General features: G+C 34.3%; 1 protein-coding gene across 4 annotated transcripts in view; it reads left to right on the top strand.

Annotated features, from left to right (window-relative positions):
* The window catches only part of SCLT1 (sodium channel and clathrin linker 1), a 219202-nt gene that overhangs the window by 34717 nt on the left and 164297 nt on the right, over window positions 1-20188 (top strand). For all 4 annotated transcript variants that reach the window (XR_007457905.1, XM_049631174.1, XM_049631176.1 and 1 more), the window contains exons 5-6: window positions 1117-1172; window positions 13500-13635. Coding sequence is in view for 3 of the 4 variants with exons in the window: in XM_049631174.1 (XP_049487131.1) it covers window positions 1117-1172; window positions 13500-13635 (192 nt within the window). In the remaining variant the exon portion in view is untranslated. The remainder of the gene's footprint in view (window positions 1-1116; window positions 1173-13499; window positions 13636-20188) is intronic.

Below are 20188 nucleotides of genomic sequence, written 5' to 3'. Positions count from 1 at the left end.
TCGTTGCTCTATGTATGGTCAGTTCTCAGTCATCTGATCGTGAATTCATTCATTTTGGCTTAATTGTGATTCATTCACAGCAAGGACCTGGAAAGATTCACCTTTCCCAAAGCCAGAATTGTATTTAGAGTTGGCTGTTACTGATTTCCTAGACCAAGCTGCCTTGAGCTTCTTTGGTTGAAAGGGAGACAAAAGGGCTTAGAGCATTGCCTGTTCTACCCTTCCCTTACCAGGTGCACTCCAGGCTTTGCTTCTCTTCTTTAGCCTAGGATACCCAATCAAGACTAATGGACATATCATGAGTTGATTGCAGTTTAAGTGCGATTTTACATGGCCTCCTTCCTACTCTCCCCTTGCCTATTTACTCTCACTGAGAGCTGACTACTATTCCTGTATTATCTAATACTTTTTGACTCTGCTTTTACGCATATTTTTCCCTACTTGAAATGCCTTTCCTTCCTGTTGAAATTTTACAATCCCTTTATCTCCTCAAAGAGAATTAATCATACCAATCTCCTCTTTACAATATATATTTTATTCTTGTATTTTAATTAGTGATTTTTTTTAACCATTTTTCCCATTAAAGTATTTGTTAGTGACCATATGGGTTTACCATAGCAACCTTGTATTGTCTGGAGAGTTTAGACAGTTAATGGTGGTGGTGAATAAGAGACTAAGTGAATTACTGCTAAAAAGATCTCTATTTTTTTTTTCCACTATTAACGTTATACTTTTCCAAATATAAGCTCTTCTATGGGCTTCATCTAAACTAAAGTGAATTAAGATAAACTATATTCAGTGAATTAAGATAAACAAATCTGGCATTTGTTACAGTGACATACTGAGGAATATATATGTGAACATCTATAAATCATAGGGTTACATTTATAAATATTTCTTGTGTCATATAAATATTTCTCTTTATTTCAAAATGAATGTTTTATTATGTTCCAAGTATCATTAAAATATCCATATTTACAAGCACTTGTTAGAAGTAAAGAATCATTGTTTCTTATCAGTAGACTAGTGTCATAGAGTCTGCTTGTATTTGAATGCATTACTTAATAGAGAACTGTCTGCAAAATGTATTGCTATGGCCATATTTTAATCTTTCAGAAACAGATGGGTGAGATGAAACTACAACTTGAAAATGTCATCAAGGAAAATGAAAGGTAAATTAACTTCTTTTATTGTTATCCTAGATAATATTTATTGTTGTTATTTAATATTTTATTCATGTAGTATACTGGTTATGAGTGAAGACTCTGGAGCCTGATTTCCTGTTTCACTCCCAGGTCCATTACTTACTAGTTTTGTGACTTTGGACAGTTACTTAACCTTTTTGTGCTTTAGTTTTCTTATCTGTAAATTGGAGATAATAACCTATTTCATAGGGCTGACTGTAAAGGAACATAGAGTATGTAATAAGTACTTTATACATACTAGCAATCATTAACAGTACAGTTTATAATAATCATGTACGTTCCAAAACATACTGATAAAAACCTTCAATCCACCATCTAGTTAAGAGCTAAAAAGGTTAGCAATACTGGTACATCTACCCATGTTTTCTTGCCCTATCCCATTCCTCTCTTTCCCTCTGCCAGAGGTAACACTTTGTTGAATTTTGTGTTTATCATTCCCTTGGTTTTTAAATTTTGTTATAGGTGTCTGTGTCCCTAATGATAGATTATTTAGTTTTCTGGGGGTTTTTTAAGCTATATTAAAATTGTATCATTTAGTCTTCTGGGACTTTTTTTTCCCCACTCAGTATCATGCACAAACAAGTACAAGAGTTTCAAGGGATAAAATTGCTGGATCATAGATTATGAAATATTCATTTTTACAGTGTAATGCCAATTTCCAAAGTGGCTGTGCCAATTTACATTCCCACCTGTGATATTTATGAGTTCTTATTGATCTATATCTTTTTATCAGCACGTAGTCTTACCAAGTTTCTTAATTTTTGTTATTTTGAGTCTTAGGTTGTTTTTTACTGTGGTTATAATTTAATATTTCCCTGAATACTAATATGGTTAACCATTTTTCATATGTTTATTTACCCATGTAGTGTTGTTTTCTCATGAAATGCTTGTTCATTTCTTTTTCCCATTTTCTATTTATCTTTTCCTTATTAAATTGTCAAAGCACTTTATATAATCTGTATTCTGAATATTTGTTGATATGCCAGTCTGTGTGAATGCAGTAACAATACTGTAAACCGTTATAACCACTAGAAATTTCAGGAAGGGATTCAATCACTTAACATTTGCTACTAGATCACTAGCTTTAGGATCGTATTTAGGGGCTATGATCCTGAAGTCAGGAATTTTTGGTGCTGCCACCATCTCTGTTCCTACTCCTACAGCATCATTTCCATAAAACTGGAGACTTGACATTGGAAAGTGAGGCACGGGGTATTGACTATAAGTGACACTCATGTCTATCCAGTTTTGCATGCTGTCTTACCAATAGAAAAATGTTCTCAGCTCTCTTCTGTCTTCCATATCCCCCTCAAGTGCTTCTCACTGGTGATACTTTAATCCCACCGACAGCTCCAGCTACAAGGACCTCTGAGAACTGTAGTTTTGGACTTTCAGCCTCTGTGATAGAGACTGAAATATGGAAAGGAATGGGAATGAATGTTGCCACAGTACCATACAACATGCTAGATGATAGGTATTTTCATAGATATATTCCCAGGTTCTGATATGTTTGATAAACAGAATTTTCTATTTTGTTTTTAATTTTAAGGTAATTGAATCTGTCCATCTTTTTTCTAATGGTTGTTCTTTGTGTCTCTAATAGATCCTCTCTTAGCCTATGATCATAAAGATCCCGTATTTTTGGCTAAAAATATTTAAAGTTTTATTCTACCCCAAGTTTCTTAACTGTAACTTAAAATTTTTTTTTTTTAATTTTTTTTTTTCAACGTTTTTTATTTATTTTTGGGACAGAGAGAGACAGAGCATGAACGGGGGAGGGGCAGAGAGAGAGGGAGACACAGAATCGGAAACAGGCTCCAGGCTCCGAGCCATCAGCCCAGAGCCTGACGCGGGGCTCAAACTCACGGACCGCGAGATCGTGACCTGGCTGAAGTCGGACGCTTAACCGACTGTGCCACCCAAGCGCCCCCAAAATTTTTTTTTTTTTAATGTTTACTTATTTTTGAGAAGGAGACAGAGCATGCATGGGGGGAAGGGCCGAGAGAGAGGAAGACACAGAATCCGAAGCAGGCTCTAGGCCCTGAGCTGTCAGCACAGAGCCCAACACAGGGCTCGAACTCACGAACCCATGAGATCAGGACCTGGGCCTAAGTCGGCCACTTAACCAGCAGAGCCACCCAGGCTCCCCATTAACTTTAACTTTTAAAGATCATGCACCTGGGCTGAAATCTGATAGATCTCTTGTTAACTTGTGTAACTAGTCCAAAAAGTAAAGAAATGAAATTTTTTTAGTTCCAAATTCATTTAAAGCATGGGCTTTTTAAAAGTTAACTTTCTTTTGTTTGCGTTTTGCTACATTATATAGCACTTAGCTTTTAGTTTTGTTAATTTATTTTAAAGCATGTTGCTCTCGAGAATAAACTAGAACTCCCACAGAATTCGTATGTCTTATGACTATTTTGTCACCTTCTACCTTACATTTTAAAAAATACGTTTTGGGGCGCCTGGGTGGCTTGGTCGGTTAAGCGTCCGACTTCGGCTCAGGTCACGATCTCGCGGTCGGTGGGTTCGAGCCCCGCGTCGGGCTCTGTGCTGACAGCTCAGAGCCTGGAGCCTGTTTCAGATTCTGTGTCTCCCTCTCTCTGTGACCCTCCCCCGTTCATGCTCTGTCTCTCTCTGTCTCAAAAATAAATGATAAAAAAAAAAAATTTTTTAAAAATACGTTTTCACTATTTCTCCTCTCTTCTAATTTCTGAAAGCGTCATATGTTTAAGCCAGCAATGTTTGCCAAAGTGTAACATAAATCTTTTAATTGGGTTTTCAGTTTTCCTCATTTGTGTTTTTTCCCCATAGAAAAGTTTTTCTAATTTTAACTTTTTATGGTTTACTATTCTTTCTCAAAAAAGTTATTAAATAAGCGATGCCATTCCTAATAAAGGACATTGCTAAGATTTTTGAATCACCAATGTATGTAGATTAATCTTGTATTTTAATATACTTGGGATAGACAAGGTGTATTATATGGTTGAGATAATCCTTTTTCCTATATTTGACTCAACATATTTAACTTCCTTTCATGTCCAGGTCTTTTTAAGCTAGTCTTTTAAAAATCTGCCTTCACCTATTTAACAGTAATGTGGTTGTGTCTCATGAATGTATTTATTCCTAGTACAATAGGAAAGTGGGAAAAATAGATTCTGAACTTATTAAAAAGGTACTTTTAGTAATTTGAAAATGCTATCAAGTTTTAAAGTGAATTTTACTTATGTTTTTAGGGCAACATCTTACTTTTAATTATGTATTGCAATTAAGGGCTGCAAAATCAAGAGAGTTTATCACTTTTAAGGAAAAGATTTAAATATTCATACATGGTCAGTTCTGAATAATAGAAGCTGACAATGACATGGATTGTATAATAGTATGCAATTCTATGTTATTGAGTTTTGGGAACATTTTAATATTTACATTTTTATGTGGATGTATGTTTTCTGGGAATTGACTACAAATAGGAAATAATGAAGTCATTTAAAATCAGGCTAAGAGAGAGGTGAAAAAATATTTTATTTTCCTCCCTTCCATTTTTAAGTCTTCCTTGAAATTTAGTTCATCTTGAGAATATAGTGTTGTTTGTTTTATCCTCCTTTTTTCTCTAATTCCATCTTTTCTCCTCAAAACTTAACAGAGGAAGGAAATTTGGTAAGATAATTAAATGGAGAGATATGTACAGCATTTTTAAAAATTACGTTTTTTAAATACTAATTTTTCTAAATACTAAATACTAATTTTTAAATTTCTAAGTTTCTAAATACTAATTTTTATTATTTGTTATTACTCAGGGCATGGAAGACATCATTTGTTACCTACATAAGAGCCGGTTTTTCTTCTTTCATTCATTTAACTCTGATTTTCTTCCACTGTCATTTTGCTCAGGGGAAATTAACTGCTTCCATAATTTTAAGTGATAAGTCTTTTATTTAAGTATTTTATTTTTAAAGTGATAAGTCTTTTATTAAACTTTTATTCAAACTAGTTTGATTTTCTTTTTGCCAGCGATTGGTCTGGGAATGAATATGTAACCCTACTTTTAACCAGTGAAGTATAAGGGAAAGTCTGTTGTAGAGCTTCTGGGAAAGAATTTTCTCCCTGATAAAAAGAGAGGCAGGCAAGAAGAAAGCTTTACCTCCCTCCTGCTGCATGTTATTTTTAAAAGTGATATGTGAAGCTGGCTGGTATAGCCATTTTTGTAACCATGGGGGTAGATGTGAAGATTGGAAGAAGGGAAAAATGAGAAAACCTTTGATCCTTATTATATTATTGAACTGCTGAAACAAATATGGAACCACTTACCCTTCCAATTTAATATTAGATAAGGAAATAAAACATCCATTCATTCATTCATTCGCTTACAAGTATTTATTGAGTACTTAGTAAGTACCAGGTACTAATCAGGTCAGTACATCAAGTGAATACATCAGTGATAAAACAGACAAAAACACTAACTGATATAGAGACTTAATTGCATTTGTCGGGGATTCACAAACTACATCAGCCTATGGACCAGATTTAGCCTGCTGCCTCTATTTGTAAATAAAAGTTTATTGGCTCACAGCCACACTCATTCATTGTGTCTGTGGCAACTTTTGCTCTGTGCTGGTGGAGGTGAATTGTTGCAACAGAGAGTGAATGGCACACACAGTCTAAAACATTTACTGTCTGGCCCTTTACAGAAAAAGTTGACTATTCTTTTGTACATGTAGTGATATTTCACTGCAAACTCTTTCTGTTATCTGGTCTTTAATGCAACAGTCTTTTTTGAAATTTAAAATGGTCTTTGCATTTTTATTTAGGTATAAATGTAGCTTTAGAACTTAAAACTTCAACAGGAAGAAATATAAAGTTATTATTTAATAAATTAAAACCAATGATATTGAGCATATTATTTATTTTACTGTTTTTATTTTCTGATAGTCTGATTTTTATCATTTTTAAGATTATAATTATCAATATGTGATGTAGAAGATTTCAATAGCATTATAAAATGGAATTGTTTTTTATGCTTATTTTCATCGATTTGTTCTCATAATTTGACTACTGATAATTGACTGATAATACATCAGAGGTATGGTTTTAAATTTGATTTCAACTTCCCTAATCATCTCATTCATGAATGTTGACAGTATCCTATTAGCACGTTAAATGTTTTTTTGAAACTTGAGAAATTTATGTGTTTATAAAAGCAATAATGAAGCCATTATTTTTTACTAGTAGTCCAAAAAAATGGTATTCTCAACCCTAAAACTTGGTTCATTTTTCTAATAGCAGAAGATGAATATATTTGATCTATTTTTGAACGAGAGAAAGAAAAATCTCTGGGATTACATGGTAAATACTGGTGCTCTTGTGCTACTTGAGGCACTGTAAGGAAGACCATCCCCAGAAGTTTGCCAAATCCTAAGCCTTATAAAGTTTTAAATTTAGGTTTTGAATCTCATAAAGTCAGAGCTATGTCTCTTTTTTCTCTATATCTGTTTTTATAACTGAGTTTGTTTTTGTATAATTATGTGTACATACATACACTCTTACCACAGTTCCCTTTGAGTACTAATCTCTAGTCATGCCAGCCTTCGTACTTGGCTTCCTTAAACCTGGCAGACCAGTTTCTACCAGAACACCTTACCCGTTTCTTTTGCCTAGAATGCTCTTCTTCAGATCTGCATGGCACTGTCTCCTTCCCTTTGTTCAGGTTTTTTTATCAGGAAAACATTCCCTGACCACATTATCTAGCTGTTTCTATGCTCTTCCCTTTTCTTTTTTCTCTAATATAATTTTATTTTATTTTTGGCACCTATTACTACTTGAAATTATTTATTCGCTTCCTTATTTTTTGTCTTATCTAGTAAAATGTATCCTTCACGAGAGCAAGACCCTTGTCTTTTCTATTTACTACTGTATACATAACACTGTTGAACAGTGCTTTAGCATCTTTTATGCATAAACTATAAAATGCATTCTTTATAATTCTCAGTTTGTTTCTTTGAAGAGTAAAAACTTAGAGATCCCTTTGATCTTTTGATCTTCTGTGATTTTATAATTTTCCTGAGTTTTTGTAGTTATTTTACTTACCTTAATTCACTAGCAGTTCTTTAATGACTCATCTTCATTGAGCCTTTTATTTTCAGTCCAGGTTTCATGGGGGGAAAAAAAAACAACTCTTTTATATGTTAAGTGTATCACTTTGGGTCATATTTAATTAAATTGTGCAGTCATAGTAAGTAATGCAGCTATGATATAGATTGGCTGTTCCAACCTCTTTTAAGTGTGTATTCCTGTAGTGCAAGAGGCTGGAAAACTGAAATCTAGTTCAGGATATGAATTAGGTTCTGCTAACAATAAGTACTTGTAAGAGATCTAAATTAGGAGATAAGTAGGAAGAGAAGCAGTATCTGAGGGTCTGTTTTTGTGGTTGAGAATCTAACAAGTATAGAGTAGCTCTAGAGCCGATAATTCTGGGCAGCTACTTCTGTTGAAGCTAAAGCATGGTGTTCTGCAGGTTATCCTAACTGGCAGTAATCCTAATCCCAGGATCTCAGCTAAGAATGTGTGATCTTGGAACCAGCAGTAGGTATAGTTGCTTCCTGATTGTCCGGCTTCCTAACTGTGGCATATTTACCTGTTCCCTCAGCAAATCAGTTTTGCAACTAGCTAAACCAGTAAGATTGGCTTTTTCTAGAAATTGCACTAGAAAGTAGAGATCAACTAATAAGTGGTGGCAGCAGAAAAAGCGAATGCTACTAGTTATTAATAATAAGGATAATATTGTTTACCTCCACAAAGCTTTGTATGATTTCTCTTCTTACTATCAAGCTGTCCAAAATAATGGAACTTTCTTCTTTTTATTTTCCTCAGGCTCTTACATTTTGACTTAATTATTATATATTTGAATAAATACAATGAGAACCAGAACTCTTACTATCTTCTATGTAATACCCCTTCAAATGTTTGTTGAACATAATTATTAGTGTCTAACTTTCAAAAAACATAAAAAAGGAATGCTTTGAAAAAGATTAATTCCTTAAATCTTTGTGGTACTTAGTTTTATTTTCTCAGTTATATTTCTAATATCTTTGGAGAATTAGATAAAATTCATTTAATGAGCATTTACAAATATATTATTACAATTATATTTCAAAGAAAATAAGGACAAAAATAAGTCTGTATGATAAAAATAAGCATAAGGCTATAGAGGAAAGAACAAATAATAAGTTTGAGTATGTGGGTATATGTTTGTATGCACTCATTTCAACCGACAAGAATATACTGTTGTTTTCAAAGGCCTATGAAACTTTTGTAAACATAGACATGGACTGCAAACCCTACTCATCGTGTACACAGATACAAATTTAAAAAGTCATAAATCACACCTACAGTAAAGTTTGAAATAACAAAAAACAGGCACAAATAATTTTTAACTACGTTTTCAGCTAACTCCTGAGATGAAAAGAATTAAAAAAATTAAAAACTTCTTAAAATGAACAACATATCAAACTAGTGAGATGAAGCCAAACTAGTACTCAGAACATTTGTAATTAATTGAAAAATAAAATTGAAAATAAGTGAACTAGAGATTTTTGTTTACAATGATGGCAGACTAGGTAAATCAGACTCCTTCTGACAAAAACTAGAAATTCTAGACAAAAACTAGGAAATTGGGACAGATATTTGACAACAGTCAGATCTCTTTAAATGAACTCATTGGAGAATTCTAGGGAAGGACCAGGAAAATAATGAAATCCAGGGATATGAGCCTGCATTTGGAGCTGCCTTCATAGGTATATCTCATTATCCTGGAGTAGGCAAAGGTTGAAAAATGGGGCTTGAAACAAATTCACAGAGCTAGAGAGATTAAAATGGAAAGTCAGAGCCCATCAGATTAGAGGCTCAGTGGCTCAGTAAGCTTTCAGGCATTAGGTTGGGGTACCCTTTGAGTAAGAGTGACCCCAAAAATCTAGTAGTCCTAAAAAGATCTAAAACATAGCTTGGAATTACCTGAATCTCTGTTCAGAGATTGATAATGCCGCTAGCCACATGTAGAAGAAAAAAAAAAAAAAAAAAAAAAAAAGGAAGACCATTTTATAGGAAGATAACATTATTGCTAGGCCTTAAAATATCTCCCCATGTAATATCTGGCTCATATCTTAAAGAGCATAGTTTTAAACAATGATAAATAATAGACAACATAAAAAAATCCACAGGATTGGCCTTTAAAATAACTATGCTTAATATGTTAGTGAAAACAGACAAAATTTTGAGAATGTTGATAAGGGGATAGGGAACTCTACAAAAGGAACCAAACAAATTCAGAACTGAAAACATATGGTAATGAAGTAAGACATAACTGAAGAGGGAATTAATGGAATACAGTCCAAGTCTGAAGGAAATATTCAGAGTGAAGATCACAGAGACAAGGGGATAGAAAAATACAGGAAATAATGTAAGAGACATAAGGGAAATAGTGAAAACTAAAATTCATATAACTTAAGCCTGAGAAAGAGAGGACAGAGAGACCTCAATCTGCAGGTTAAGGAAACAGCATGTATCATAAGCTGGATAATACAAAAACAAGCAAACAATCTATATCTAGATACATGGCTGTAACATTAAATACAAATTTAAAGACCATTTTTAAAAATGTTCAAAGCAGAAAAATTGTCTTCAAAGAAATAGCAATAAGACATAAACTGACTACTCAACAAATGATGGAAATCAGGAGACAGTGCAGTATCTTCAAAGTGCTGAAAGAAGGACTGTTAATTTAGAATTATGTATCTAGTGAAATGTTTTTCTAGAAGTCAAATTAGTACATTTTCAGATGCAAAGAAATTGAAAAAATTACCAGTAGCAAAATTAAAATCCTAAAAGGATATTCTACAAAAAGAGGGGAAAGGGTAACTAAGGGAGAAAGTGTAATGAATATCACATTAACTATTCTGAAATAATAATAATGTTTCTAAAGTATTTGTAGGGAATTAAAATACAAAGCAGCAATATCATAAATTTGGGAAAAGGGTAAATACAGTTAAGGTATTCTCAGGTTTCAGCATTGCCCAAAAGTAATAGAATACTTATTTATTTTAGAGTTTTGTTAATTCTGTGTGTGTGTTTTAATCTCTAGGGTAGACAGTGAAAGTAAAGGATCATATAACTTCCCAGTTAATAAAGTAGAAAAATAGAATAATAAAAAGTAACCAATATAGAACAACAGGAACTCTTAGTCATTGCTGGTGGGAAAGCAAAATGTACCGTCACCTAGGAAGACCATTTGGTGGTTTCTTAAAATATGAAATATCATCTTACTATAACAATTCAGCAGTCATACTCCTTGGTATTTACCTAAAGGAATTGGAAACTTACGTCTACACAAAAACCTGCACGTGAATGTTTATACTACCTTTATTCACAATTGCCAAAACTTGGAAACAACCAAGATGTCCTTCAATAGGTGAATGGATAAATAAACTGTAGTACATCCAGCCTATGGAATATTACTCAGCAATATTAAGAAATGAGCTATGAAGCTATGAGAGGATATGGAGGAACCCTAAACATATTACTAAGTGAAAGCAGTCAGTCTGAAAAGGCTACATATTGTATCATTCCAACTACATGACGTTCTAGAAAAGGCAAAACTATGGAGATGATAAAATGATCAGTGGTTGCCAGGAGCTGCAGGGAGGGAGTGAAGGAAGAGAGGGATGAAAAGGTAGAGCACATAGGATTTTTAGGGCAGTGAAACCGTTCTGTAAGCTGCTATAGTGATGGATACACGTCATTATAGAATGTTTTATAATGCTAAGAGTGAACCATAATGTAAACTATAGACTTTGGGTAATGGTGTCAGTGTAGGTTTACCAGTTGCAAAAATGTACCACTCTGGTGGGGGATGTTGATAGTGGGGGAGGTCATGGCAAGGGGGTCAAGGGATATATTAGGGAATCTCTGTACTTTCTGCTCACTTTTGCTATGAACCTAAAACTGCTAAACAATTAAGTCTTTTTAAAATAGAGTCATCTAAAATAAACACATTTTTTTAAATAAAAGAAAGTATTAAAGGAGAGAAAATCAAAATAGACAGGGCATATTGGAAGCAAATACTAAGATAGTAGACTTAAGCCCCCAAATAGTAGTAATTATATTAAATTTCAACATATTGGGGCATCTGGGTGGCTCAGTCTGTTAAGCGTCTGACTCTTGATTTCGGCTCAGTTCATAATCTCACAGTTTGCAAGATCAAGCCCCACGTCAGCCTTTGTGGTAAGGGATTCTCTCACTCCCTCTCTCTGTCTCTGCCCCTCCCTTGCTCGTGCTCACCCTCTCTTTCTCTCTCAAATAAGTAAACTTAAAAGCCAAAAAAAAAAAAAAAAAAAAAACCTGGGCAGATGACATTAACAGATATTTCCTCAAAAAAGACATACAGATGCCCAACATCTGAAGAGGCTCAACATCACCCATCATCAGGGAAATACAAATCAAAACCACAATGAGATATCACCTTATACCTGTCAGAATGGCTAAAATCAAAAATACAAGAAACAGGTGCTGGCAGTGATGTGGAATCCTTGTGCACTGTTGGTGGGAGTGCAAGCTGGTGCAGCAACTGTGGAAAACCATATGGAAGTTCCTCAAAAAAGTAAAAATAGAACTACCCTACCATCCAATAATAATAATACTGGGTATTTACCCATAGAATACAAAAACGCTAATTCTAAAAGATAATATGCGGCATCCTGTGTTTATTGTAGCATTTTTTACTGTAGCCACATTATAGAAGCAGCCTAAGTGTCCATTCATAGATGAATGGATAAAAACGATGTTGTAGATAAAGACAATGGAATATTATTGAGCCATGAAAAAAAGAATGAAATCTTGCCATTTGCAGTGACATGGATGGAGCTAGAGTATAATGCTAAGTGAAATTAGAGAAAGACAAATACTGTATGATCTCACTCATGGAATTTAAGAAACAAAACAAATGAACAGTGGGGAGAAAAAGAGATAAACCAAGAAACAAACCCTTAACTATAGAGAACAAACTGGTGGTTACCAGAGGGGAGATGGGTGGGGGGATAGGTGAAATAGATGATGGGGATTAAGGAGTGCACTTGTGATGAGAACTGAGTAATGTATGCAGTTGTTGAATTCCTATATTGTACACCTGAAACTAATATAACACTGTTAACTATACTAGAACTAGAGTTAAAAATTGAATAAAAGTGAAAAACATAAAATACTAGAAATATTTTAAAATATGAACCTTTGTGTTATTGATAATTCTAAATACTTTTAAAATTTTTAACTAGGAAATAATTAGCAAATTCTGTACTTTCCTTAGGGAGTAATTTCTTGTTGTTCCTAAATTATCCAAACTGTGTTTGATGAACTTTGTTTTCAGTAAATATATTCTAAATATTAAATTGAATTTTTCTAGTTTCAATGGAGATTTTTTAATATCAGTAGATAATTGTCTTTATTTTAAATAGGTGGATGCAGTTTCTTTGGGAAACTTTCCATGAGATATGTTTATTATAAATAACATTTCTGCTTATAATTGTATGAGTTAAGGGTTTTCAAGTTTCTCCGATATTACAAATTTTTTTTTTCTTCCTCTTAGGTTTTAAAATAAAACACTTAATCTGTCTTTTTAGATATACCTTTCTATAACTTTTTTTTGGTAGCTGTTTAAAACATAATACATATGTGTAGTTTACTTTAATGTTAACATTAAAATTGAATTTAAGGCTTTCAGAGTTATGGTCTAGCTGAATACTGTGCCTTTACTAATAGTCTTGATTTCATAACCAGCAACAATTTTATTCTGTTTATTAACTGGATCTAGTAAGTCAACTGAGATTTATGAAATGCAATGGAAAAAATAAATAATTCTACAGAATTTTATATCACATTTCCTTTTAATAGACTAGATGAAACCATTGTTGTATTTACATTTCTGAATGGCTTTTTCATCAATTAATAGGGTGTAATATCTGAATTTTACCTGTTTGAAAAATTTAAATCTTTCTAGGACAAACTGAATTATGCTTGAATTAATTATGACAATTTAGTGCGTTTGAAATTGTTATATTTTTACACTTGTAGTGCAGTATTTAATGGTGATTAAAACTTCTAATTTTTGAGGGCTACTTAAAAATGACTTTTGTGTGAAGAACTTTCATTTTAAAGAATGATTTCTGACCAAAATGTTTTTTAGTTGATTCTGAAAGTGATTACTGCTAGTAAAATGAATTTATATTACTATTGTGTTAACTTTTTCTGAAGGTTGCACAGTGAATTAAAAGATGCTGTTGAAAAGCAACTGGAGACCCTTCCCTTTGGCACAGATATGGGAAATGATATATATACAGATGATGAAACAGTCAGGAATCTTCAAGAACAATTACAACTAGCCAATCAAGTGAGTGACATATATTTTTAAAATTTTATTCTGAATTAACAGAATTTTTCAAATATCTGTTAATCATTATTTATGAATGATAATAGTGGAACAGCAAAATTAATACATACTGATTTTCTACAAGATACATTTAACAGCTAACAAAACATATAATATATACCCTCCCTAATTGTTATAAATATAGTTACAAAATGTATGTTTTAATTGAATCATAAAGCTTTTGACGTGATTTTTATGTCTTATTAAAATATTTTAATTCCCAAGAAAATTTTTAAAGAAAATTATTCACTCACCTAAATTTACATTTTTTATTTTTCTGTGTTTTCTTTTCATACTGTGTTCTCTTCAGTTTTCTAAGATCATAGAATTATATTTTTTCAAAATTATACTTCTCCAAGTTACTTTCTCTCCTTTTGTCCTCCCTCATAGTAATTGAAATATTTGTTTTATATATATATATATATATATACATATATATATGTATACACACACACACACGTATGTATTTGTTATGTATATATATATATATATATGTATTTGTTATATGTAATATATGTATTTGTTATACGTATATATATATGTATTTGGTATACACATATATATATATTATACATACATATATCCTGTTTTCTACACTGAACATTTTTGTGATTATACATAAAGGAGTTTAATTTTAATTTATAATTTTCTATTCTAGGCATCTCATAACTTGTATGGATTTGAATCTCATTCTACTTTCTACTTACGTGCCTCAGTTTCCTCATTTATAAATGGAGATTACAAATTCTTTATTGTGATTTTGATTTTATAGTTATTTATGAAAAATCACTTTTTTATATCCTAGAAATTTGGTTTTAAAATTTTTATACTTGTGAAATTGAGAATTTAATCAGGCAGGCTATATGTACCTTGATAAAGGGGCATGTATTTAACTCTGATTTTATTTTTTTAATGTGTAAAGAGAAGGAATTTGAAAAAGCATGCTCTTTGTTCAAACTAGTATTATCAGGATTTCTAAATATTTATATAGAAATAAATGAAAATTAATTGAAGCTTATGAATGCTTTCTAACCAGGTAGCAAAAGCTGATGCACAATGTACAATTCTCTACTGAGAATTGGTCCATAATAGATTGTGGCAGACCATATGTAAAACAACCCTCTGTTAATATACCTTAAGTATATACAATGATTATTTGTCAATCATACTTCAGTAAAACTGAAAAACAATTAAGAACTAGAAATTGGAGAGGGAGAAGTTAAGATGGCAGAGAAGTAGGGGGACTGGGATTTTCCTTGTCCCTCAAACATAGCTCTATTTCGGTCAGATCACTTGAACACCCAGGAAATAGATATGCAGAGTGGCAGAAGTATCTCCACAGTTGTAGGGAGACCGCTTGGCAGATTCCAAGTACATGTATGTGAATTGGGGGAGATAAAATGGCATAGGCACAGAGGGGAGGGAACCCCTTCTGTGGAGAGAAAAAAGGGAGAGAAAGAGAGGGGCTGTGAAATTCCGAAGTCAAATTAGCACAAAAGGAAAACTTCTCTGGACCACAGACTGGGGAACAAAAAATATGGAGAGTACCAGGTTCTATTTCGCAAAAAAGCCTTAGAAGCTGAAACAAGGAGATTTCAAAAGTGCGTGGCTTTCTGTGGAACCAAGCTGGAAGCCTTGGCTCATGCTTCTGGGGAGGAGGAAGCCAGCTCCAAAGCACATAGCATGGTGTAGAATCTCAGAGGAGTACTGGGAGAGAACAGTCCCCTTCTTGGAGTACTTTTTGAAGATGGTATATTGCCTCCCCAAGGAAAAGAGACCCTGCAGGTGCCAGCCAAAGGCCTTTTAAATCAGCAGGGTGGGGTGGCTCTACTCCAGAACGGGGGAAAGGAGTCCCACTGAGCTGGGTCCTTTGAGACTTTGGGTTATGAATCCCAGCTGAGCACTTAGAAGGCGCAGGAACTGTGGATCAGGGCAAGCTGACTCCCCTAACTATTCTGTGAGGGCTGACTGAACAGTGTGGGTTGAGATACCCAGTCCAGGGAAGAGAGATTGGGGGGGTTGACATTTTTCTCCCCAACACCAACACCAACACCAACACCAACACCAACACCAACACGGTGGGACTTAAGAGAGCACCTCAGTGGCCCCTAGTGGAGGCAAGACCAGCTTACACCAAACTCTGCCCATATGGCAACTGCTTACTTAATGGAGGAAGACTGACTGATACAACACAGCTGGCCTCTCCTCCAGACCAGCACAGCCACTGGTCCCAGGCACCAACACACAAGTGTTTCTTTTTGTTTTTCTGTTTGTTTTCCTTTATTCTTTTCTTTTTCTTTCTCTTTCTTCCCTCTTTTATGTTTCTTTTGGAATCAGGCTCAAAGTTTCTGATTTGTTTTTGGTCAATTCTTGTATACATATATGTATGTGTGTGTGTATAAATAATAATATATTATATATATATATATATATATATATATATATGTAATATTAGTCATTTTTATTCTGTTCTTTTTCCACCTTCTCTCTTCTTCTTTATTTTCCTCTCTCTCTCCCTGAATTTAGCCTTATAGTTTTTTGATTCTCTATTTGGATTTCTTTTCTCCCTTTTCATTTTTCTCTTTTTATGGGATCAGACTTCCACCCTCTTTCCTTTTTTGGGGGGTGAGTTGGTTACTTCATCAAAAACATTAAAGCACATCTGATTGAAGGCCCACACATTCCGCCACTACAAGCAAAGAGGAGCTCTGCACAGTACTGGTCACTAGGATGAGCAGCCAAAATGTACAACAGAGTGCACACCACATATACCAAAAATACCTGGAGTGCCAGGCCTGGATAGGGTATGACCCCTTTTTAATATAGTAGTACACTCAGGTGCAGGACACAGAAGAAGCTTTTAAAACACAAAACACAGAAACTTAGCCAAAATGACAAAACGGAGGAATTCTCCCCAAAAGAGAATTCAAGATTTCTTCAAGAAGAAAGCAAGGCCAGAGAATTGTTCAAAACAGATATAAGTAATATATCTGAACAAGAATTTAGAGTAACAGTCATAAGACTAACAACTGGGCTTGAAAAAAGCATAGAAGACACCAGAGAAACTCTTGTTGCAGAGATCAAAGACCTAAGAACTAGTCATGATGAATTAAAAAATGCTATAACTGAGATGAAAAATAAACTAGAAACAGTGACAGCGAGAATGGAAGAACCAGAGGAGAGATGAGGTGAAATAGAAGATAAAATTTTGGAAAATAAAGAAGCTGAAAAGAAAAAGGCAGGGGGGAGGAAATTATTAGATCACGAGGGGAGAATTGGAGACCTAAGTGATTCCATGAAATGAAACGAGTGTCCATATCATCGGAGTTCCAGAAGAAGAGGAGTGAGAGAAAGGGGCAGGTTTATTTGAACCAATTATAGCTGAGAACTTCCCTACTCTGGGGAAAGAAACAGGCATCCAAGTCCAACAGGCACAGAGAACTCCCTTCAGAATCAACAAGAACAGGTCAACACCATGACATATCCTAGTGACACTGGCAATATACAAAGATAAAGAGAGAATTCTGAAAACAGCTAAGGACAAACGATCCTTAGCCTACAAGGGTTGACACATAAGGGTAGTAGCAGACTTGTCCACTGAACCTTGGCAGGCCAGAAGGGAGTGGCAGGAAATATTCAACATGCTGGATAGGAAAATTATGCAGCCAAGAATCCTTTATCCAGCAAAGCTGTTGTTCAGAATAGAAGGGGAGAAAAAAAAGAGTTCTCCAGACAAAAAGAAAATTAGAGGAGTTTGTGATGACTAGACCAGGCCTGCAAGAGATCCTAAGGGGTACTGTGTGTGTGGAAAGCAGCAAAGACTACAGAAGGACCAGGGATATCACCATGAACATCAAATCTACAGAAAACACAATGGCACTAAATTCATATCTTTCAGCAATCACTCTGAATGTAAATGGACTAAATGCCCCAATCAAAAGACATAGGGTTTCAAGATGGATAAAAAACAAGAGCCATCAATATGCTGCCTACAAGAGACTCCTTGAAAGTGAGGGGATGGAGAACCATCTATCATGCTAAGGGACGTTGAAAGAAAGCCAGAGTAGCCATACTTTCATCAAACAAACTAGATTTGAAAAGAAAGACTGTAACAAGAAATCAAAAAAAGCATTATATCATAATTAAAGGTTCTCTGCACCAAGAAGTTTTAATAATTGTAAATATGCCCCCAGTGTGGCAGCACCCACTTATATAAATCTATTAATCACAAACAGAAGCAAATTTACTGAAAACACCATAATTGTAAGAGACTTTTATACACCCTTACAACAATGGACAGATTATCTAGGCAGAAAATCAGTACAGAAACAATGGCTCTGAATGACACATTGGACCAGGTGGACTTAATAGATATATTCAGAATTTTTCATAATAAAGCAGAATACACATTCTTCTCGAGTGCACATGGAACATTCTCCAAAATAGATCATATATTGGGTCACAAAACAGCCCTCAACAGGTACAAACAGATTGAGATCATACCGTGCATATTTTCAGATCACAACACTATGAAACTTGAAAGCCCCCAAATACATGGAGGTTAAAGAACATCCTACTTAAGAATGAATAGGTTAAACGAAATTTAAAAAGAAATTTAAAAATACGTGAAAGCAAGTGAAAATGAGAACACAACAGTCTAAACCCTTTGGGATGTAGCAAAGGCAGTCCTAAGAGGAAAATACATTGTAATTCAGGCCTATCTCAAGAAGTCAGAAAGGTCCCAAATACACAACCTAACCTTACACCTAGAAAAGCTGAAGCAAATAAAGCCCAAAGCCAGCAGAAGAAGGGCAATAATAAACATTAGAGCAGAAATAAATAGAATCCAAAAGAAAACAGTAAAACAGATTAATGAAACTAAGAACTGACTTTTTGAAAGAATAAAAAAAATTGATAACCCCTAGCCAGACTTAAAAGAAAAGAGAGGGGATCCAAATAGATATAATCACAAATAAAAGAGGAGAGAGTAAAACCAACACCACAGAAGTACAAGTGTAAGATGATGCTATGAAAAACTATATATGCCAATAAACTGGACAATCTGGAAGAAGTGGACAAATTCATAGACATTCATATACTACCAAAACTCAAATGGGAAGAAATAGAGAACTTGAACAGACCAGTGAAGAAGTGAATGGGTTATCAAGAATCTCCCAACAAAAGAGTCCTGGGCCAGATGGCTTCCTAGGGGAATTCTACCAGATATTCTACTCAAGCTGTTCCAAAAAATACAAATGTAAAGAAAGTTTCCAGACTCATTCTATGAAGTCAGCAGTACCTTACCTTGATTCCAAAACCAAAATCCCCACTAAAAAGGAGAATGACAGGCCAATATCCCTGATGAACCTGGATGCAGAAATTATCAACAAGATGGTAGCAAATCGAACTCAATAGTACATTAAAAGAATTATTCACCATGAACAAGTGGGATTCATTCCTAGGCTGCAGGGTTGGTTCAATATTTGCAAATCAATCAATGTGATACACCACATTAATAGAAGAAAGGATAAGAACTATATGATCCTGTCTACAGATGCAGAAAAGGCATTCAACAAAACATGGCATCCTTTCTTGATAAAACCCTCACAAAACTCGGGATAGAAGGAACATATCTTAACATCATAAAAGCCATATAGGAAAGACCACAGCTAATATCATCCTCAATGGAGAAAAACCAAGCTCTTTCCCCCTGAGATCAGAAATAACAGGGATGTCCACTCTCACCAATGTTGTTCAGCGTAGTGTTGGAAGTCCTAGCCTCAGCAATCAGACAACAAAACCAAATAAAGGCATCCAAATTGGCAAAGAAGAAGCCAAACTTCCACTCTTCACAGATGACATGATTGTCTACATGGAAAACCTGAAAGACTCCACCAAAAACCTGCTAAAGCTGATACATGAATTCAGCAAAGTCACAGGATATAAAATCAATGTGCAGAAGTCGGTTGCATTTCTATACACCAATAATGAAGCAACAGAAGGAGAAATCAGGGAATCAATCCCATTTACAACTGCACCAAAACATAAAATACTTAGGAATAAACCTAACCAAAGAGGTAAAAGATCTGTATGCTGAAAACTATAGAAAGCTTATGAAAGAAATTGAAAAATATCCAAACAAATGGAAAAACATTCCATGCTCATGGAGTGGAAGAATAAATATTGTTAAAGTGTTGATGCTACCCAAAGCAATCTAGACATCCAGTGCAATACCTATCAAGATAACACCAGCATTCTTCACAGAGCTAGAAAAACAGTCCTAAAATTTGTATGAAACTACAAAAGACTCCAAATAGCCAGAGTAATGTTGAAAAAGAAAACGAATTGGGAGCATCACAATCCTGGACTTCAACTTGTATTACAAAGCTGTAATCATCAAGTCAGTATGGTATTGACATAAAAACAGACCCACAGATCAATGGGATAGAATAGAGAACCCAGAAATGGACCCACAAATATACCAATCTTCAACAAAGAAGGAAAGAGTATCCAA

Source organism: Panthera uncia, chromosome B1 (genome assembly GCF_023721935.1).
Source record: "Panthera uncia isolate 11264 chromosome B1, Puncia_PCG_1.0, whole genome shotgun sequence".
NCBI classification, from domain to species: domain Eukaryota; kingdom Metazoa; phylum Chordata; class Mammalia; order Carnivora; family Felidae; genus Panthera; species Panthera uncia.
The sequence above is the reverse complement of the archived record's forward strand: the minus strand, read 5'-3'. Positions and strand labels throughout refer to the sequence as shown.